At 44.3% G+C, this 23,764-nt stretch overlaps 1 protein-coding gene across 1 annotated transcript in view; it reads right to left on the bottom strand.

The window, feature by feature from the left end:
• The window catches only part of LOC147662809 (carboxypeptidase M-like), a 261,102-nt gene that overhangs the window by 61,262 nt on the left and 176,076 nt on the right, over nt 1-23,764 (bottom strand). Inside the window, exon 4 of the mRNA XM_086950897.1 lies at nt 15,323-15,498. Within this exon, the coding sequence (XP_086807023.1) occupies nt 15,323-15,498 (176 nt within the window). The remainder of the gene's footprint in view (nt 1-15,322; nt 15,499-23,764) is intronic.

The following is a 23,764-nucleotide window of genomic DNA, read 5'->3' as shown; positions in this document are numbered from 1 at the left end:
TTCTAAAAAACTATTTAAGGCAATAGACTAAGGTATGGAATTCAATAAAATCTCGGAAGCCAGGAAAGACAAATTGAATTCATCCCTGATCTTTCTTCTGCTATTGATAGAGCTGAAGCCTTACCTCGAGGGGTATCTGAGGCTGCATGACATAATCTGCTTCTCAAAGACTGGCACACTGATGCTGCTTACAAGTCATCTGCTATGTGTATGTCATTTGAGGGGACATGTTTGTTTGGCCAAGAACCAGAGGAGAAGATGAGGAATTTGTTTAAAAAGAAGAAGCAGTCTTCCTCCTACAATAATTTTCAAATACATCTCCAGGATCAGGAAGTCAGTTCTTTTGTTGCCTATCAAATCTAAAACAGTAACAAGTCTTCCTTTAAAAGGTGGCGAAAAGGATATCAATCCAGTATCACAAAAAACCCAAATAAGGTTAATAGAATACTCAGAAGTCCTGGGTACACAGACAAAATATCGATTTTTAAATATCGATGTACAAAAATATCGAAGTTTAAATATCGATGGGACAAAATATCGAAGGTAAGTAATATCGACAGTCTTAATATCGATATTGGTATGATATCAGTAATATCGAAGTTGTAAATATCGATGTCAATAATATCGAAATTAATAACTTTGATGTTACTAATATCAATTTTTAAATAAATTTAGTGTATATTATATTGTATTTATTATGTTTTATTATTTATTTTTAATGTAATTTAATTAAATATTGTCTTTTACTACTGTAGCGGGTTGTGGGTTTATAGGGGAATAGGGTGGGAAGTAATTTAATTATGTTAAATTAATTATTAATTAGTAGGAATTATTAATTACTTAATTGAGAAATAATTTTTATTTATTTTTAATTAATTGATTAATTGATAAATATGTTCTGTAGCGGGTTATGGGTTTATAGGGGAATAGGGTGGGAAGTAATTTAATAATAATGAATTAATTGATATGGGTTTATAGGGGAATAGGGTGGGAAGTAATTTAATAATAATGAATTAATTGATATATGTTTGTACATATTTTAATTAATAATTAATTGGTAATTAATTTCTATTAATTAGTTAATTAATTAATATAATTTGTGACATATTTATAATTATTAATTAGTTGGTCATTAATTAATATTAATTATTTAATTACATTAATTATAGTAATGTTTTTTATATATAATGTATTGTTATTCTTAATTAATTAATTGGGAAAAATAATATTAATTATTAAATTTAATTAATTACAGCAAATGTGCTAATATATTTACTTTATTGTTATTGTTAAATAATAATTAATTGGTAATTAAATAATATTAATTAATTTTGGGTAAAGAAGTATTTTTAGGGTTCAGGGTCAGTTTTCAGTTTTTGGGTAAAGGGGTATTTTTAGGGTTCTGGGTCAGTTTTCAGTTTTTGGGTAAAGGGGTATTTTTAGGGTTCAGGGTCAGTTTTCAGTTCATGGGTAAAGGGGTATTTTGAGGGTTCAGGGTCAGTTTTCAGTTTTTGGGTAAAGGGGTATTTTTAGGGTTCAGGGTCAGTTTTCAGTTTTTGGGTAAAGGGGTATTTTTAGGGTTCTGGGTCAGTTTTCAGTTTTTGGGTAAAGGGGTATTTTTAGGGTTCTGGGTCAGTTTTCAGTTCATGGGTAAAGGGGTATTTTTAGGGTTCAGGGTCAGTTTTCAGTTTTTGGGTAAAGGGGTATTTTTAGGGTTTAGGGTCAGTTTTTAGTTTTTGGGTAAAGGGGTATTTTTAGGGTTCAGGGTCAGTTTTCAGTTTTTGGGTAAAGGGGTATTTTTAGGGATAAGGGTCAGTTTTCAGTTTTTGGGTAAAGGGGTATTTTTATGTTTCAGGGTCAGTTTTGGGTTTATGGGGTACAGGGATATTTTTAGGGTTCAGGGTCAGTTTTGGGTTTTTGGGGTACAGGCGTACAGGGTAAAAACAAAAAAAATTACATTAAATCAAATAAATTACATGAAAAAAATAAAATTACTTTAAATTATTAAGTGTTTTATTTTTTTTAAATGTATATGTATTAGTTTTAATTTTGTTTTAATATTTTTATTTAATAGTTGTAAAATTATATGTATTTTAAATTTATTTTTACATTATTATTAATACATTTAAAAAAACGATATTTTTGTACTTGGATATTATTTTTTCGATATTTTTGTACTTACCTTAATGAAGATAGGATTCCGATATTTTTGCTGTCGATATTTTTGCTCCGATATTTTTGCATATCGATATTCTGTCTGTCGATATTATGTCAGACATTCAAAGTCCTGACTATGCCACAGATGGCTAAGGGTAGCCAGTTGGAAGAAGAATACAGTTCTTCAAATCAACATGAGAGAATCCACTTCAGATGATTGTGTTCTACGAATAATCAGAAATGGATATCAAATAAAATCTGTCCCCTTACCTGACACAGGCGACAGGAAGACTCCTTGGCCAAAATGTTTGAAGAAAAGTTGGGCTTTTGCACTATCAATCCAGGATCCAGTGACAAAGAAATGAAATGGCTACTTACATGCTGTGCATTATTACACAATCTGATGGTTGGCTCCGAAACGGTCTCTGTTTTTCCTTTTTTTCCCTGTGGATGTCATCAACTACCATAGGGTGCTAGGTCCATCCACCATGTGATGTCAGACTGCTCCCAGGATGTTCCTGTGCATGGTAGGCATCGTCAGATTCTTTTTTCTTCTTTTTTCATGAATGTTTATTTTGTTTCCTTTATCTTATAACTTTTCTCTTCCTTATATGTGACCTCCTTCCGACCTGTTTTCTTTCTCATATCTGAGGCGGTAGGTGGGTCGCATGTGCATCTAGAAAACTCTTCAAGCTTCAAAACTACTCCTACTGGTAAGCATCTATTTCGTTTTACAGCATGAATCCTTCTCTGGGTTTACATGCTGTGCATTACATTATGTAGCAGTTCTCCCCCCTAGAGATAGGCTGGGTTAGATGAAGAAGAGTTCGCAAACAGGTGTTGTGGTACTTTCTGTCTAACCTGAGCTTCCTTTCTCATATGAATGTCTATAAAATAATGTTTGGAAAAGGTGTGTGGGGATGCCCATGTTGCAGCTGCACATATAGTGTCTACTGGCACATTTGCCATGAAGGCTAGAGTTGCCCCCTTTTTCCTTGTCGAATGAGCTTTTTAGCATAGGGTTAGAGTTTTTCCTGTCGAAGAGAAGCATGTTTGAATTGTCTCCACAATCCATTGTACAATAGTTCCCTTTGTAACAAGTGAACCCTTGCTGGTTTTAGCATGTGAGACAAACAATTGGTTCCCTTTATGAAACTGTTTTATCTCCTAAAGATAATACAGTAATGCTCTCCTTACATAGGCAAGCTCCTCTCCAGCTGTGTTTTCTGGTTGTTGAAGAAAACTGGTAACTAATTGCTTTGATGCAGGTGAAATCTGCTCACCCCCTTGGGTAGAAATTGAGGATTAGTTCTAAGAACTATTTTGTCTTTGTGAATTTGCATATATGGTTCCTCAATAGTTAACGCTCAGAGTTCACTTACTCTCTGTAGTGATGTTATTGCTATTAAGAAGGCAGTTTATAATGTGATATGCCATAGTTCTGCTTTATGCATAGGCTCAAATGGTTCTGATATTAGCTGTGTCAGTAAAGTGTTTAAGCTCCACACAGGGGCTGGGGCCTTCCTTGGAGGAGCTATTCTTTTGGAACCTTCTGGAGATCATTTGATGGCTGGTGATGTGAAAAAACTTTTACATGATGCAACCCTGGTGTAAGCCACAATAGCTGCCAGATGCACCTTGAGTGATGAATAGTTAATTGCACTGTCTAGTAACTGAGTGAGGTATATTATTGCTGTTTCCTGTGTAGACAATTGAGTCTAGGACATTGTTGCCTTTGCACCATAGGACATACCTTCTCCATTTCATTGCGTAGCATTGTCTGTTAGTTTTCTTGCCTCCTTTAGTACCTCCATTGGTCTTTGGAGAAAGGTTAGGTGCCCAAATTCTATGCATCAGGCACAAGGCTGCTGGGCTGAGTGCTGCTGGTTCCGTGTGGAACACGTGTCCCTTTTGCATAGTGAGACAGTCTCATTCCTCCTTGATCTTGATCATCTGTCCTTGGGACAGCTTGAGCAGGTCTAGGTACCACGTTTGTTTCGCTCATTGACGGTCTATGAGGATTATGTTTGTTCCCAGTTGCATGGCATTTACCAGTACTCTGCATAGTAGAGGGATTGGGGGGAAAGCTTGGACAAACCTCCCTGACCAATTTAGTGACAGGGCATTCCCTTCTGCCTGGTGGTGTTGACACCTGGAGGCGAAAAGTTGGCATTTTTTGTTCTCTAATGTTGTGAATAGGTTTATTGTTGGCCTTCCACAGAGCTTGAACATCTTGTCTAGGCCCTTTTGTCTTATCTTCCATTCGTGTGAGGTGCTGTTCTGTCTGCTGAGTTGATCTGCTGCTGTGTTGTCCTTTCCCGGTAGGTGGATTGTTTGTAGGTTGAGCCTCCGTGGTATTACTGATTGCCATATCTCTAGCACTAGTTTGCTTACGGTGAATGACTGTTTTCTTTCAAACCTGTTCAAGTAACACATATTTGTTCTATTGTCCATCTGAATTAGTATTGTTTTCCCTATGATGTGTGCTTGAAAGGCTTTCGATGCTAATAACACAGTCTTCATCTGTAGGAAGTTGATGTGATTTATGGATTCTGGGATGCTCCACTAACCACGAATTCTTGCGTTTTCTGTATGACCTCCGCACCCCTTGTGCAACATATCTGTTGTGATGGTTACTGAGGGAGGTGTTGTTTTTAAAGGCGTCCCTAAGGTTATGTTCTTGGATGCACCCTTCAAGTCTAAAGTTGCCATATATGCCCCCTTGTGGAATAGTGGGATTACCTCTTGTAGTGTTGTCATCTTGAAGTGTTGTTTGTGGATGAATATATTTATAAATCTAAGATATAGAATTGATCGCAGAGTGAGGTCTTGTATTGGTAGTGCAATACTTTTTAGCTCTATACAATAGCCGTGGTGCACCACGTTTAAAACTAAAGTGCCCATGGTGATCCTTTCCCATTCTTATGCTAATTGCGCTATCCTGCCACCCACTAGTGTTATGTGGGGGCCAACTTGGTTTCTGAGTCACTTGGAGCCTGTTCCTCCCACCCCTAGAGGACTGTCCTCTAGCCTTTCTTTTCCCATGAAAAGTCTGTCTTGTGTATTGTTGCCAGGATTGGCATCCTGACTGTTGGGTTGTTTGCTGTCCACTGCCCTGCGTTTGCTGTTGCTTATGCTGCCCTCCAGCTAGATTTCCCTTTTCTGCCGGATCTGTGAGGTTATTTCCTCCCCTTCTGAAGGTTCCTCTGTACTGTAGAGCACCCATCACCCTTGCTGTTTCATTGTCCTTTTTAAATTGGTGTAAGGACTCGTCTACCTCTAAGCCAAACAAGGCATCTGCAGTAAAAGGCTTATTAATTATTGTGGTTTGGACTTCCTCCTTGAAGCCTGAAATTCTGAGCCAGGCGTGTCTACTAAGGGTTGTGCATACCCATTTCCCCCCCAAAAAGCCATAACATTTTCGGGAATTTTCTCCCAAACTTCTGAGATTCTCCTTTTGCTTCCAGACCCAACAGCAGAAAAAATTATCTGAAGATGGCTTCCATGCACTGGAACGTCCAAGGTGCTGACTGACGTCACACAGGGGATGGACCTAGCACCAAAAGGTGGTCAACAACACCGACAAAGAAAAAAATTAGGGGAAAAAAGGGAAAGAGAGACTGTTCCAGACCCAACCAATAGATGGCCGAATAATGCACACCATGTGAATCCAGAAAAGGATTCATAATGCAAAAGCAGTGGTTCGATATCTGCCTCTGAAGAAGGAGAATGGAATGTTCTCCATAATTTCTCTGGTTTCCACGGCCCTCTGTTGACGAGGATACAGAATAGTGATTGACCTCAAATAAATAAATCAGTGGGTAATGGTGATTCATATCAGAATTAAGACATTAAAGATGATTATTGCATTGATCCCAGATGGGAATTTTATGGTGACCATAGCCTACTTTCAAGTATCAGACACATCCAGTCACCAGCAGTATCTGAGGTTCTGTTTTCGGGAGAATCCAGATCAGTTCCACGTCCTCCCCTTCAGACAGCTGAGATCACTGCCCAGGGTTTAATGAAAGTAGTGGTTCTTTTCCATCTGCAAGGCTGGTCGCTATTTCCGCACCTGGTCGATTGGCTCCTTGGTGCTCCTTCTCAGTCCAAAGCACTGGAATTTCTGGAAGTAGTGTGCACATTCTTAAAAGATTATGACTTTATGATCACCAAAGATAAAGGTCAGATGGTACCATCTTAACATCGGATCATTATGGGAGCAAGATTTAGGACAGACCTGGATGGTTTTCCTTCAGGAATTCAGAGTGATAGGCATTCAGAAAGTATTGCCAACTTTTTTAAGCATACCCCAAGCTATGGCTGAAAGCTAAGAGACATCTTACTTATTTCAGTGTCCCTTGGGCATTGATTTAATTAATACCTCACCTAAAGCACATGGAAATGTTTTGGAAACCCAGTTCCTTGAAATATGAGACAACGATTTCAATTTCAGATCAGGAAATCTTTAAGTTGATGTATGAATCGGGAAAATCTGGGCTATTTACCAGTAATCTTAATTACTCTTGGTCCTACTCATACTGGTCCCAGTCATTATGACCCTCTCTCCCACCCTCGACAGTAATGCAAGAGTACCAGTAAGTAATCCGGCCAATCCTAAACACTGTATAAGCCTTACATTTTCTCAGTGCCTCTTAGGGTGCACTAAAATTATACATGGGTAATGTAAAAGACTGTCCTCCAACCCTGTTTCCTCATGAAAAGTGTGTGGAAACTGCAAAACCTGAACTGAAGACCAGTTATCAAATCTAATTGGGATACACAGACAAAAAAGCATGTCATTTCTTATATAAAGAGCGCACATTTAGGCTTGTGTTCTGGTGAGTGCCGATATCTGTGGCTCAGCTATGGTGGAGGATTAATCTAAAAATGCCCATTATGGATAATGGGGTAACCCAAAAAGTCAAGACGGACCTGGGTGCAATACGGGAATGAAAAAATGGTCCGTGACCAATTTACCTATTGAATTCAATTCAATTATAAACAGTCTGTGTTGTGTAGAACACTACAACACTGATATTCAATATCCAAATGAACTTACTCATGCATGCACTCAATTACTATTTATGCATACATGTATCGAGAAACCACACAAAAAATAACGCCAACCAAATCAGACTAATTTAAAAAACATTTATTTGTTGACTGGGCAAAGAATTATTTTCAATAAATATAGGTTGCGCGCAAGAAGGGTGAAGGGTGAAGAAGTAGGGAATTGGTGGTGGAGGATAGTGAAAGTGCAAATCATAGGAATAAGGATAGATACAATTAGATACTTTTAGAATCACTGGTAATCAAAACCAGACAATGGAGACCTGTCCGATGTATAGCATTCATTTACATGTAATCTGTAAATGTACAATGTGCACTCAATGCATATTTCAACGGTATATCGGATAGAAAGCAGGTACAGGTCTTGTGAAGGTGTAGAGCGTCGACGTTTTGACTCGGCTGATGCAAGAAGGGAGATTTGAGCCTCAGCTGGGAGTCTTCTGCAGGACTGGGTATGGCAACCTATACCTGGTGCCAGGCCTGGCTACTCAGGTGTATAATCCAAGAGTGAAACCAATGGCCCAATTTCGCCAGGGGTACAGGAAACAGGGGTGTGCAGTGACTTCAACACCATATGTAGTGTTGAGTGTTGAGTGTAGTGATGAGTGTTATTAGAAACACTACCTGAATTCCGGAGACCTCGGGTCCATCCACGTTGCTCCAAATGCTCCCGGGCCGCGATCATTTGGAGCCTCCCCACTATAAACCCATGGATGCGACTCAATTCCAATTTATGCACTAGACAAGAGTGGAATTTTTTTATAGCATCCTGGGAAAAGCAAACACTCACAAGGAATGGAAGATTAAATTAAGCATGTGGTAAAGCATCTGAAATATAAGCAGGAACAATATGGTTACCATAAAGATTTGACACTCAGGTCCCCAGTAAAATAACTCAATATAAAATAAGATAGCACGGTATTGAGTTTAATAGTTGAAAATGCCGCCATCACCAGGTAGCGTCAGTTCATCATTTGTAAATATCAGAAAAACCTGATGACAAAAATACAGTGGTATTATGTCAAATTTTATTTTAAACTTATGGGGGCAGATTTACAAGCCCCGTATGCCACATTTGCGTCGCCGTTGCGTCACTTTTATGATACAGCGGCGGCACAGCCAGCGCCATGCTGCAGGGTATTTACAATGTGACGCATCTAGGGAGATGCGTCACGTTGTAAAGCCCTGCGCCACATGTGGGCATTCCGGCGCAGGAACGCCTCCTAAAAGTGGCTGAGTGAAATCGACAAGATTTCACTCAGTCACTTTTACGGCCATGCTGCGTCAAAACCCTGCGCCTGCTTGAAGCAGGCGTAAGGATTGACGCAGCATGTTAGGCATAGGGGCACACCGAGCCTTGCTGGAGCTGCGTAGTGCATTGGACACAACTCCAGCAATGCCTCACCTTTCCGGCATCAGATGCGTCACGCATCTGTCTATTCTTGCCCCATGGTGCGCCGCATTGTAAATGCGGCGCATCCATGGTGGCGCAAGAAGTGTCTGCCGTGACGCACAATAACTGGCGCATCTCTGCTGATATGTAGTTATCTCTGAGCCATGTATGTATGCTACTTACCTGTTCAACCATACATTTGAAAAGTAATACAAATAATTTAGTCTCTACAAACTGCATTAACTTTTTGCATGGGTGCATGCGTTTATGACAATGATCTTGTTCACATTGCTTAATATTATTGGGCTTTTTAATCAAACTAGAAGTCAGCTTTGTTTGCCCTGAGGAGTTACAAGGAACTCAGGCCTCATTTACAAAAAGATGATGCAGTGCAGACTGCAAGCCATTTTGCTGCGCTGAGCTGCGGCATTTTAAAAGCACAGGGATGCGTTGTATTAACAACAATATGGCGCATCCGTGTGTTTTCCCCGCACAATTAGCTGCACTGCGCCAGCGCAGGCACCCTTGCATCATGTTACAAGGGTGCATGCATTGTGAAGATGAATGTTTTAGTGAAGAAGGGACACCTTCCTGCACAAAAACAATCGTTGATGGCATTTTCCGCTTTCTATGAGTGCTGCAGAATGCAGCAGCACTCGCAGAAAGAGGAAAAACAAGCATTCACAATGCAATGGTCTCGGCATTATCAAAGGTAGAGCTATTGGCATTGCTCATGACTTTTTTTTTTTTTAATCTTAAATAAATGGCATTGCCATTTACATTGCCAATAGCTTAATCGTTAAATACATGGCATTGTCATGTACAATGCCAATAGGTTAATCGCTCACAAATGCATGACCTATTGAATTTACACCCACACAGAGTCACACACACACAAAGCCACCCACACACACACAGAGCCCCCCCACACACACACACAGAGCCCCCCACACACACACACAGAGCCCCCCACACACACAGAGCCCCCCACACACACAGAGCCCCCCACACACACAGAGCCCCCCCCCCACACACACAGAGCTCCACACACACAGAGCCCCACACACACACACAGAGCCCACACACACACACAGAGCCCCCACACACACACAGAGCCCCCCCACACACACAGAGCCCCCCCCCACACACACAGAGCTCCACACACACGGAGCCCCACACACACACAGAGCCCCCCCCACACACGCACACACACACACACACACACAGAGCCCCCCCCCCCACACACACAGAGCCCCCACACACACACAGAGCCCCCCCACACACACACAGAGCCCCCCCACACACAGAGCCACACACACAGAGCCCCCCCACACACACACACAGAGCCCGACACACACAGAGCCCCCCACACACACAGAGCCCCCCACACACACGCACACACACACACGCACACACAGAGCCCCCCCACACACACAGAGCCCCCACACACACACAGAGCCACACACACAGAGTCCCCCCCACACACACAGAGCCCCCCACACACACACACAGAGCACCACACACACAGAGCCGCCCAAACACACACAAAGCCCCACACCCACTCACACCCAGAGCCACACACACACCCAGAGCCACACACACACCCAGAGCCACACACACACCCAGAGCCACACACACACCCAGAGCTACACACACACATAGGAGAGCAAGCACAGCAAGGGGGCAGGGAAGCAAGCACAGCAAGGGGGCAGGGGAGCAAGCACAGCGAGGGGGCAGGGGAGCAATCACAGCCAGGGGGCAGGGGAGCAAGTACAGCCAGGGGGCAGGGGAGTAAGCACAGCCAGGGAGCAGATGAGCAAGCACAGCCAGGGTGCAGGGAAGCAAGCACAGCCAGGGGGCAGAGAAGCAAGCACAGCCAGGGGCAGGGAAGCAAGCACAGCGAGGGGGCAGGGGAACTAGGGGGCAGGGGAGCAAGCACAGCCAGTGGGCAGGGGAGAAAGCACAGCCGGGGGAGCAAGCACAGCCAGGGGGCAGGGGAGCAAGCACAGCCAGGGGGCAGGGAAGCAAGCACAGCCAGGGGGCAGGGAAGCAAGCACAGCCAGGGGGCAGGGAAGCAAGCACAGCCAGGGGGCAGGGGGCAGGGGAGCAAGCTATCCTGGCAAATTTAGCGGATGTCCAGGTTTTCACACAGGAGCAACTGGAAACAGAGGGATTCACACTCTGCAACTCTGGGCATTAGCATGCTTAATCTCCACAACGCCCCCCCCGCAGCGGGATGCCTGGCTTTCACCTTGGGGATGCCCAGTACGGGTTATCTTACAGGGAAAAGCCAGGTCGGGTTCCCAAGGCAAGCGCCGAGATGCCCTAGGGTAAGTCAAGCGCTATATAAGAACACACATACATACATATGTAGTCATTTTGTGCATCTTTGTATGTACTCCTATGTTGATAAGCGCTGTCATTTAAGTCCCCATTACCACTCAGATATAACATTGTAGTCATTCTTCTACATCTACTAAACGACCCTGTTTTTGGCTTTCAAAAACCTGGTCACCGTATTGTCAATAGAACACATAATACATGGGCAGAGGCGGCTGCCATGTAAGGTGTGGGCAACAAGCAACGTACCCAACTGGCGGAAGCGTAGCACCATGAAACATATATTGGCTTATGTCCGCAGTTCCTGTTACTCTGTAAGAACGTATTCTTTCAGTGAAACAACCTTACCTGCAGACAACTCGCAGCTCCGCCGCAATCTCCGCGTTGCAGCCCAACTCTTCTACCACTGCGAGTTCTTCCTCCTCCGCATCGACTTCCTCCTCTTCCTCCAAGGTGAGGTCCCGGAGTAGCAGCACCTCTCGCCACAGCGTACCCAAGGATCTCACGTGAAAGGTTTTGCTACTTACATCCTGGACTTCATATTCGGGAACGGTGCACCGTTCTCCTTGTGTGCTCTCCTCCCCTCTCGTCTCCTGGTGCTTTCTCTTTCACCCCCCCTTTTTCTTTCTAATATCTAACCCCCCCTTTGTCTCTTCTCTCCACTCACTCTCCCCTCCTTCTTTCCCTGTCTTTCTCTCGGCGTGTGATTGAGCGTCACACGCTCTTTCTTGCCTTGTTTCCTCTACACGTGCCCCCGTGTCGTCCTTTGTGATCTTGCTCTCTTTCTTGTTCTCCCCCTTTCTTGTTTTGCTTCCTTCGTTCTCCTGTCACTGTATATCATCCTCTGTTCCCTCCCTCCCTCTGTTTCTTTTTCTCACACCCCTTCGCTACTTCTCTCTGCCACATCTTTCTCTCTCACTCGCCATCTTTTCCCCCTCTACTCATTCTGTCCCTTTCTCATCCTCGTTTCTCCCCCTCTCATTCTATCCTTCCATCTACCTCCACCTCTCTCCCTCCCCTCTCGCCCCCTCGTTCCCTGTTGTTGTTACTCCTTCGCCCCCTCCCTCACCCCTTCTGCCTGTTTCTGTTTTCCCCTCACCTCAAGTCTCCATAAACTCCCTCAACCCATGAGTGCTTGTAGCAATGTTTTTTTAATGTTTTCTGTCTTTTAGTTGCTCTTTTGGCCCCTCACAGGTTCCGTAGGGGCTGCTTCTACCTCTATTAAATGTAGAGGCCCCTGGGCCACCGAGGGAGTACGAAGGTGAAGCCGCAGCCCATGGTAGTGGCGCACAGTAGAACCGCGTGTGTGATCCTGGGCTGGTAACAGAGAGGGGGAGGGGACTGAAGGTCAGAGCTGGGGTTCACTGGAGCAGGAGTGTGTGTGTGTGATCCAGGCATACACAAGGGGGCGCTGAAGTCTAGCAGTGAGATGCACCAGTAGAGCTTTGTCGAGGGTGCAGTCATGAGATAGAGAGGGCTGAATGTCAACATTAATGCACATTGCTGGAGCTGCTGGTCTGATCCATTAAAGATACACGGATGCTCGGGGTCACGAGTGACGTACATTGGCAGAGCTGCGCGCGTGACCCTGGATAGCGGGGTCAGGACTGAAATATTTTGACAGAGGTGCTTGCGTCTTCCCAACCATGGCACGCGCAGGTGGTGAGGGGCTACAGGTCATGAGAGAGGTGCTGTGTGACCCCAGTGAAAGGAAATCATGGGTGCTGAACGCCGAGAGTGGTGTGCAGTGTGCCCCTCTCTCTCTTTGCTCCCCCACCACTCTCTCTGTCTCTCTCTCTCCCCCTCTTTGTCTCCCTATATTTCCGTCTCTCTCTCGCTCTTTCTCTGTACCTCTCTTTGTCTCTCTGTATCTCGCTCTTCCCCTCTCTTTCTATATCTCTGTATTTCTCTTGTCTGTGTGTCTCTCTCTTGGGCACCATGTACGAGCTGCAGGCGGCTGCGGGGGACTCGGAGATCGACGTGGAGAGCCTGGAGCTGGACGAGGAGAGCGACGTGCCCCCAAGCCTCAGCCCCCCGCCGGCCAGGGACACCTGCGAGGAGGAGGAAGACGACGAAGAGGAGGAGGTGCCGCCAGGGTTTCGCCCCCCGGCACAGGGCACCCCGACGGGCACCGACAAGGGCTGCGGGGAGCAGAGGAAGCTGATGGAGGTGGTGTCCTGCCTGAAGGGGCGCAAGCGCTCCTTCGCTGGCGGGACTGTCAGTGTGCTAACTGCCTGCTGGTGGTGGCGCGGCAGCGGGTCATGGCGGCGCAGGTGGCGATCCGGGTACAGCAGGAGGGGGGCGGGATACAAAGACACGGACAGCGGGAGGGGGGTGGGATACAACGGGAACCAAGACACGGACAGCCGGAGGGGGGCGGGATACAACGGGAACAAAGACACGGAAAATAGGAAACACAAAAGACCCAACGAAACTGCACGTATAAAACAAACATGTGCTTTACCTTCAAACGGAGCCGGCGGCAGCAGTGATCTCCGGGTGCCCAGGGGACAGGAGGGTGGGGGACTGGGTAGAAGAGGCGGCGGCAGGGTCATGCGGCATAAGACGATCGATCCTCACCTCACCGCAGACGAGAAAAAATGGCACCCGCCAGCTTCCGAATTTTTCGGATTCGGGGGCGTGGTTTTGCTGTTTTGAGTGACAGACAACGTCACTGTCTAAAGAACAGCAAAACTTACGCCCCCAAATCCGAAAAAGACGGGGCTAAATCGGAGTGACGCATCTCTCCTCCAATGGCTGGCCTCCGTTTAGGAAGCAGCCAATGGAGGAGAGACAGGGCAGGGAGGCGGGTTCCAAAGCGCTACTAAGGGACATTAAATCTCCGACCCCAGACTGCGCAAGCGCAGCCTTTAGGTCCTCGACCTAAAAAGGAGGAGAAAAAATAGTATATCTCTTTGTTGCGCCACTCCTATGTCTCTCCTGGGGAGGCGTAAGACTCTGATGCATTCCCAGCTTTACAAAACTTTGTAAACCTGGGGATGTGTCAGGTTGCATGGATGTTGTGTAGTAACACCCACAGCAACACGCACGGATCACCCCTTTCACACAGAGTAATGCGAGAAAGGGGCCATATTTACAAGGCCAAGAAATGTCTTGCAGGGTGCCTTAAGGTGACCTTGTAAATATGGGCAGGCAAACTGCGCGCCCGAGTGTCAAAAAAAAGATGCACCTGCGACGCAATGCCATGTACAGGAAGCCCTCAAAATGCATGTTTTTGTGTTTTGAGCAGTGAACAGCTGCCTGGTCTGACTTCTTGCAAAGGTATTCAACTGTACTGGTTAGAAGGAGTGGCCGAACATGACCCTTTATGGCCCACAGTTCAGTAACCAAGAGTAGGAATTCATATATTTATTGTTCCACCGCCGGACGGGGCCCTTACTGATCTTTTCCTGATGGCATAATATTCCAAACATACTGGATTACTCCACAAGCGCTCGTGTAATCTTTTCATCTTTAACTTTCTAGGCCGCGGGCAACACACTCCAGATGCGAAGAATCACAAACAGCCAAAAGTACGGAAGAGGGACATGCATTTGCACAATGTGTGAAATTCGTTCATTTGAGTACAAGGTTCATGCAACCACGTGGGTATAACGATATGCCGACCACTATGTAAATAGCCGAATAGTTTTTAAGGCTCTCAAATTAGGGTCGGAATGTTTTACACCCTATTGGAAAGCGTAGAACACAACATTTTAAACGAACCTTCGACTAAAAAACACACAAGATCTCACGATGCCGCGACGATGAGACGCGCACATGACCCCAATCCCCAAGGCTTTCATTCCAAAAACGCCATAATCCCGGGGATAACCAATTCGGCACTGCGCCTCTTGGCGCCGGTGCAGCATTACCTTCCTAACACACCCATCCACCGATACACACTACTTTTTGGATTATCCAAATGTCACCCACAATTTGCCAGAATATTACAAAAACGCTTGTCATGATAACAACGTATTATTGCTTTTAGATTACTAGATACCATCTGAAAATATTAAAATCTGCTTGTGGCACCGTTTACACTCTCGTTAGACCTTGTCGGAGGTACATAACCTAACCCAAACATGAGCTGGGCACCAGTGACATGTAGACCGTGCAAAATACAAGAAAGGAACTCTGGGTAGTTCCATTTTATGGTGAGAAGTCCAAGTGAAATACACCTGTCTCTCCCTTTTTGTTTCGATATCTAATTCTATATAAAATAAAGTAAATAAGTGGACAACATAGATGATTGGGCTTGTTGATGGTCAGTGTTGTAGTTAGTATGTGTTAAAATGTATGTAGTTCAAATGTGACATGTATGTAATTAAAATGTGACCTCGTTCGCAGTCTTACCTTCCGGTTTGGTAAGCACAGTCAGGTAGATAAACGCTGTTTTCAAATCCATCCGGGTTCATGGAGGGCATGATGTGGATCCGGGTGTTATCCATCATTCCGGTGACAACTGGATCCGTCCCATAGTTCTGCACAAAGTACTGGATCAAGTACAGCAGCATCTCCCGGCCAATGACCTGCAAAAGCAACACTTGAGTGACAGGGCAGCATAAAACGTGTCCTAAAGTTTTGCAAGCTGCCAAGTGTTATGCCACACCTTAAGTATGGATTTCACTCTCACGCTACTTTTTCTTGAAACCAGGTGTAGTAAAACCAGGGATGGGATCAAATTGAAATTACAAAGAGGAGAAGCAAAAGCCCTTGTTCAGGATAGCATAATGCAGTGGAGGATTGTGACATGCGCACATCAGAATTTTGGTGAGTCTGGATACTTTTGAAACTCTACAACTGAGGGCATAATTGCTCAAATTAAATGTAGAGTTTGGAATCCCAAATACCATGCAGCAACTTTATTAAAGACATCCTAAACACATACATGTTTCCAGCCGTTTCACCCAATTATGTCCAAATGACAAACAGAAGTAATCACATCCTTCATGTGTGATCTCTTATTATGTAGCCTGTACACTGTTTTTGAGAAAGCTAGTGGCATTTTGGCAAAAGTAAGAACATAATTCACTATAAGACAGGGGGAAATTTATGTTGTGTGTGAATTGGGGAGGAAATCATTGTAAACAGAATTATAAGAATATTTTTGATGAACAGAATTGTGTGAAATATGTGGTGAGCGCAATATGAAGAAATTCATGGTGTGCAACAGACGTAGATTTTCTGGACACTGAGCAACATATGCCTGTCAAAAAAAGTGTTGAGCAACGTCCAGAAGTTAGAACACGACGGAACGTATTATAGAACAGATGATGATAAAATGATTCTTCCATGATTTAGAGTTGTAATTAATGTAATGTTAGAAATATGTGCATATTCACTCATTTAGAGTAATTGCAAATAATGTTAACTAGAATATGGAATATCCCTCCATGTAAGACAAGTACAGAGTCCAGTTCACATTGCTTTTAAAATTACGGCGTGAGTGGTAAATGGTGAATCTTTGAGCACTTTGGTCAAACAACATTGGGAAACACATTATAGACTTAAAAATCAGTTTTCGGGGTCATGTAGAATTTCTTGACCAATGATTGTTTAAAACATTTGCACGTGGTGCATTTTATTCACGTTAAGAGAATAATATTAGCTAACATTTTCAGGGATTAAAATTACAGAGACTTCGGAGGGTGTACCTAAAGCATTTTGGTGAAATCGTATTGGGAATTCTGCATTTTACTTAGCACATTAAGCCAGTATAATTTATCTAAGCATGCTAAGATTTAAATAATATTTTTGGCTGCTTTATCCAACTGATTTTTGGACAATATAGTGACAAATAGATTTGTTGATGTTTGTTAAAAACGGAGTTTCTAGTTGGCAGATGTTTGCACCCTGTCCAAATAGAGACTACAATCCCAGTCAGGGTAAGTCATGTACAAAACCTAAATTAACTTGTACTCAACCTCTGGTAGACTGATACATACTGCACACATGTTAGAAAAACAGAGCATAATTTAATGAACAAAACAAGACCAAAACGACAAAAATCCAAGAATTGAGCCAGAGTTATTCATTTTGAAAGAATGTCTTGAAATCTAGTGCTTAAAAGTCAATAGTACTTAGGGGTTACTTGAGTCGTGCTGAACCGGGTCAAATCTGAAAAGTCAAACTGACCGGGATGGAGCATGTATCAGACACATAAGCTGCGCAGTCAAGCTGAAAACAGTACCTTTCCGGAAGATGCATCGATGTCGAGGAGCAACTGCGTCTGTTGCGAATCACACAGTTGGGCTGATGCGTCGTCGTCGGACCTCGCAGATGGGTCCTACGTCGTCATCGAACCCCTTACGATGGAGGCGATGTGTCATCATCGAGCCTCGCAGTCGGGTCCCACGTCGTCATTGAACCCCTTACGATGGAGGCGATGCGTAGTCCTCAAGCCTTGCAGTCGGGGCCCAAATTATCTTTAATCCACGCAGAGATGTCCTTCAACCGGCACTGCATCGACTTTGTCCCGGCTGGCACAATGCAGGCAATGCATGGGGATTTGGAGAAAACAGATGCAGAAACCCTCTTGAAGGCCCAGAACTGGATTGGCGCCTGTTGGCAGGGCAGGATGCAGAGTTGGCAGAGTCCAGCCGCTAATGCAGAGTTGGATAAAGTCTTTGATTTCCCTGAAACATCAGAACAGGAGGCAACCCAGCAAGCCCTTGGAGTCACTTGGTTCTTGGAATATAGAGATTCAGGGCCAGTTCTTCTCACCACAAGGCAATGGGCAACAAGGCAGCACAGCAGATCAGGAGTCCAGCAAATCCAGCAAAGTGACAGTTCTTTCAGTGCACAGCAGTCCTTCTTGCTGGCAGAGTGTCCTTACATCCAGAGTGTGCTGAGTTGGTGGTGGAAGGGGCCCAGTACTTATACCTAGTTGTGCCTTAGAAGTGATGGAGACTACAAAGAGGTCTTTGAAGATCACAAGGTCCCTGCCCTTCCTCACTACAGGAGGCGGGGTAGGCAGCTCTTTGGATGGGGACAGGCACAGCAAGTGTCAGCTCCTCCCTCCCACTCTAGCACAGGAAGGCCCATCAGCCTGGTGATGGGCCATCTGGATGCAAATGTCACACCTCAGCTCCCTTTGTGTGTGACTGTTTAGAGAGAATGCAGAAAAACTAGTTGTCACTCAACCCAGACGTGTATTCAGAGACAGGCAGAGGCACAGAATGGCTAAAGTAAGAAAATGCCAACTTTTTCAGGCCTGCAATTCAAAATCCGACTTCACCATAAATAGCTTTTTTAAATTGTGAGTCCAGAGACCCCAAACTCGACATTTCCATCTTGTCCCAAATGGAAATTACACTTATGAGATAGTATTAGGTAAGCCAAATGCTAGCCTATGGTCAAGATAGACCTTACAGTAGTGAACAAAGAATGTAAGAATTGTTCACTACTTAGACATGTACATCTTAAAAGCACATTACCAAATTTTTAAATACACTGTGCCCTGCCCTTGGGGCTGTCTAGCGCCTACCTTAAGGGTGACCTGTATGTATGAAAAAGGAAGGTTCAGGCCTGCCAAGAGAGTTAATTGCAGTGGCAGGCCTGAGATATGTTTAAAGGGCTACTTGAGTGAGGGGCACAGTCAGTGATGCAGGCCCACTAGTAGCATTTAATTTACAGACCCTGGGCAGATACAGTGCACTTTACTAGGGATGTATAGATACATAAAATATGCCAATTATTGATATGCCAATGTTACCATGTTTTATGGAAAGAACTCATGCACTTTAGCACTGGTTAGCAGTGATAAAGTGCACAGAGTCCTAAAACCAACATAAAATAGGTCAGAAAAAGGGGAGGAGGAAGGCAAAATGTTTGGGGTGACCCTGCAGAAAGGGCCATCTCTAACAATATTTATACATATTAGATCAATCAGTAACATTATTCCATTTCTGGTACAACATAAGGACCAGTCTACACGGAGGTTTGATACTTAGATCCTTTCTAAAGTTTGGGGATATTTAGATGTACATGCTGCATTTATAAACATATGAACCCAGTGCCATTTGTCAAAAAATCGAGGCAAGCTATATTGGCTCAAATATTAAAAAGAATTAGACACCACTATCCTCCAGGCTTGGGGGCTCTCCCCATAAAAAATAATGCTAATGTGCACAGCTTTTCCATGCTCTTGTGCCTCTGTCAGAATACAGTTCAACGTACTTTATGTGCATACCTAATTAGTACACATTTACAACTTCCAAAGTAACTCCCGTACAGCTCTTCATGTCAAACATTTCCAGTTTAGTATCACTGTATTAACACTTGACATTACCCAAAACTAATTTTTCAAAGCCATCAGGATGATGGATTTAGCCAACCCTGCCAGGATTTGAAACTATGATTTGGAGCTGTAAATAGATATTTGAACAGGATGCTTAGCTCACTAAGCTATTTTCCTAGCTCACACACCCAGCATATTTAACCTTCTAAATTACCATACTATTTCCCAGGTTTGTAATAATGCAATCCATTCAAATTGGCCAGTTTAAGCCACTCTCTACGCAATATTTCTTCAAAAATATTCCATTCAATGATGCCACAGCCAGCCCTTGCCCCTTTGGCTGCCTTTCTGTGGCTCAGCTCAGATGTGGGGAGAAGTTGTGTCTGGCTTATCTGAAAGTGCTGGCACAGGCTGACTGGTCTGGTCAGCTGTTGTACTGGCACAGGCACCATAGCCGGTCATGAGTGGAGCAGCTGATCCAGTATTGCTATTGCCTGCCTTGTTTACTGACTGGCCTCTTTAGAGGAGCCCTGGCCCATGGCCCACCATTGAGTGGGAAGAGTGGTCAATTTACTCCTGTGCTTTTCCCCGCCTGCCATCCATAGTGTCTGTTGTAAAGAGGGTGTTTGCCCAAAGGCTTCTCTCTCCAGCCCATCCATCAAAGGTTGTACACTCCTGTTAGGGGGTGTACAAGCATTCAGGCAGTCGAGTAAGTCAATCAGGAAGGCACCCTATTCAAAATGTAAAACATGTTTGGTATTGAAAGAAAGGGGTGAGAATTCCTGAGCAACAACATGGGGGCTGAGAGCAACATGCTGATAATGAGCTAAACATTGGTGACCACTGCTGGACATAATTGTGGGAGTGGACATTTCTGAGTGAGCAGAATACACATTTATACAAAGTCCACATGTAGCAGTTATTCATAAGAATATGCAGAATGGTGAGAGAAATTCATGGTAGAGGGATTTCATAGGGAGCAGGTAAGTTAACCCAACCTGTATCTTGTTAGTAATCGAACAGACATCAGAATAAACTGTAGGTTTATGGGGAAATTTATATTATCATGTTCGGCTTGACAACTCGGCTGTCTGCTGACCAGTTGTTACATATTCTTTGCCACTGGTTCCAAGCCAGCCTGGCTGATGAGGGGTGTTACTCTAAAACCGGTCCCAGGATGCTTGTTTCAGGTCCAGTGAAAACCTTGCTTGGCAGTTCGACTGGACTGTTCCTATGAGTCACAGGGTCAAGACTGATTTGCATATGGCTGGGTCTGAACTGTAGCGGCAAAGTGAGTTAAAGAACGATGATGGATTCAACCCAGATCTGTGACTGAGGGTGAGTGTCTGAAAAGTTTCAGTGTTCCCTCCATCATCTCCTTGTGTTTGCTTTTTAATGCTTTAGTTAGGACTTGCATTTTCTGTGACAGAGCAATCAGAATCTACTGACATTCAAGCACAGTGGTAAAGCCAATCGATCGAATTTTAATATGCTAACACAAGCATGCACAAATGCTGTTTGGATACATTTGCACAATAAAGCCTGACCTACTGGTTTTCCAAACACTTGTTTGTGTAGGTAGAAGAAATGTCTACCTGATAAACAGGCAGCATAGATACAGGCACATTTAATGAGTGAGTGGAATTTAGCCAAAGTGCTGCAATCAAAGGATGTAGTAGCACAACTGCTTATTAATTCTTCAGTATGCTCAGATGGAAGCTGACTGAAGCATTCAAGAGGGCTACTATAACACCCAATCCTTAACCAGTACCACAACATTTCGACCTTTTGATACCTTGTAACCTGCATGAGGGATTTGTTACCTGGGAGCGATGGCATCAGGAAGCATGGCTATAGGTATTGCTTATCATTTACAACTTGTGCTAGGGAGTTATACTCCAAAGCCACTCACACTGAGTTTTTCCCAGGAAGAAGCAGCAAGTGTTCCCTTCAGAGTGTTGGTGCTGTTTGAACTCTGTACTGAGCTTTTACATTTGTAGAGTATGTACTAAGCGATAGTGTCCTGACAACAAACTCAGGAGGCCTTGAACTCTCACATAGTCTGGAGGCCTGGCAGCCATTGGGAATACTTGGGTATAGCTTCCCTCGAGGCCCACGGCATGTATGTTGTGCAATCATGATACAACCATGCTATAGCCGGGACGTTGCTACAAATTTTTTAAATGTTGTTTGCTAATGGGCAGTTGCTTACTTGGATTGCACTGAAGGACTTTAGGCAGTGGCAGTGGGTGCTTGTGGCGATCCCTGCGTTTGCAACCCCATGGCAGCCGCAGTAAAGAGCGGGGAGGGTGCTGGCGAGCATTTTCTCAGTTTGCCGCCTGAGGCAAACGCATTGTGTAACGCGTGGGCTTTGCTCTTGCTGCCCGAGATGCCAGGTGATAGCGGGGGAGGTCGCATCCCCAAAAACTCGTGCCGCCCGGGGCTGGCCGACCCCCCTTCCCCGCTCCTCCCTAACTACGCCACTGACTTTAGGAATACAAAGAGGTGTTTCTGTAAGTCGAGTTGTTGCAGGATAACAAACTGAACCAAGATGGAGTTAGAGCATACATAAGATGGAGTTGGACCTGAGGGGCTTTACGTCAATATGAACACTTATGAGATCATGAGTTTGTTGCATTTTGCTTGAAGGCTTCCTGTGAAGAAACAGGAAGGACCATTAAGCCAGGGCTATGTACTTTTGTTCCTCGTGGTATATATGTGTCAATGCATAAGATATTAGAATTCGACGATGATAATACTCTTTGCGAATGAAAGAATATTATAATATTTAACATTTGTTAATTACCTTGCAGTACTACACAAGACAAGTAGAAATTCTAAATCATCTTCCACAGAAAGTGCATTGTGACGAAGCATTAGGTAGTTATTAATTTCACACGGAGAAATGTTTAGTGAACATATTTTGACGATACTCATTATTTGTATATCTCGTTGCAGGAAATACATATTCCACACCAAACTACAGACAGTTGTCTATACTGAAAGATTGCCAAGGTACATCTATTCACTATTTCTGTTATGTGCAGGGCTCTTCTGGCACTTTACTGAAGATATCTTTTTGTCTTTAGACATCCATAACAGTCTGCAGACATTACTGACCAGCAAGAGTTATGAGTCAGTGTGGAGTCCAGTGTCTCTTTTATGTCTAGCATCTCATTCCCTAGTCCCTGTGCCTACCACGGTCCCTCATAGTCCTGTGTATTTGGTCATTGGCGGTAGTGGTGGGAGATGAAAGAGTGTTTTACTCCTCTTGGATTCCAAGTCCAAGGTTAGGAAATCCCTGAAATACAGTCAATTGCTGCTGCATACTGACACCTCACCTTTGTTCTGTAGTCCTGGTTTCTAGCCCACCACCAGATAAAGAGGTGAGTAACTTGGTGACCTAAACAAAGGAGAATCTCTCATTGGATCACAAATTGAGGCAGTGCCTATGTCCTGTCACAACCAGCTCTGAATCTTGCTATTGGAGCTCTGCCTACTGCAGGATGCCAAGCCCAGTTGTTACAGCCCCCTTAGTATAACTGAGTCTGGGCTACTATACTTTTATTTTGGCGAAGCATGACAGGAGCGATATCTACAGATTGCTGAGGAGCTGCTTCTTGAGCAAATAAATAAAAAGAACTTGGATTGTTGATATCCACTATTAAAGTTAAGTGCAAAGAAACCAATACTGGCATAGGCGGGCGCAATAAAATTTAAACAACAAAATATGAAACAAATAAAGGAAACCGTTTACCCTCTTCTATAAAAACACTCTCACACTGGTGGTCTAGTTCGGGCAATCAGTGGAAGTAGAAACACAACTGAAGAGATACCAGCACACTCATCAAGGGACTTGTGACATAACGCGTTCGGAAGTAGTCTATAGTTGTGGTGCATTTTGTGGTGGGTGAAGGGGAGCTGAGCTCCTCACTGTGCAGGTGCACAGAATAGAAGACAAAGAAAACTGACTAGCAGACAGCTTTCTATCCCATGATTTCCACTCAAATAATGCAGGTCTGTCGCCTACTTCCCTCATTTTTTAATCATTGTGTAAAACGCCTCATTGGGCAGAAATACATAAGTCCTTTAATGAGCAGAAGAGTAGATGAGATTTATGATTTATCAGCGAACTTTATGGTGAGCACATTTTTGGCATAGAGCAGACCAGGGGCTGCTCCTCCGTTATGGCGGAGGAGCGTCGCTCCCTGCTGAAAGTCGGCAGAGGCAAAGGACAAAAATAAAATGACAATAAAACATTTTTATGATCATTTTATTTTCAGCCCTGCAGGGTGCGAGCCGAGGGAGGTGCGTGGCCTTCCATCCTGATGCTACAGCTGCAGCACCATGGAGGAGGGGGGAGTGGTGAGCACTGCCAAGTGCTCAGAACGGGGTTGCCAGCACTCTGGGGCCGGCAAGACTGTCATGCGCACTTAGCCTTTCCACCCACTGTGTTGAACAGCTGGGTGGAGAAACCAACCCTGCTCCCTAGTCTATGTCTGAGCGCCGAACTGAGGCATTCAGACCAATCCCAGTGCTGCTTACATGCTGGGAAT

This window comes from Lissotriton vulgaris, unplaced genomic scaffold (genome assembly GCF_964263255.1).
Source record: "Lissotriton vulgaris unplaced genomic scaffold, aLisVul1.2 SCAFFOLD_2136, whole genome shotgun sequence".
In the NCBI taxonomy this organism is placed as follows: domain Eukaryota; kingdom Metazoa; phylum Chordata; class Amphibia; order Caudata; family Salamandridae; genus Lissotriton; species Lissotriton vulgaris.
Note: the sequence above shows the minus strand (reverse complement) of the source record. Positions and strands in the feature narration are given on the sequence as shown.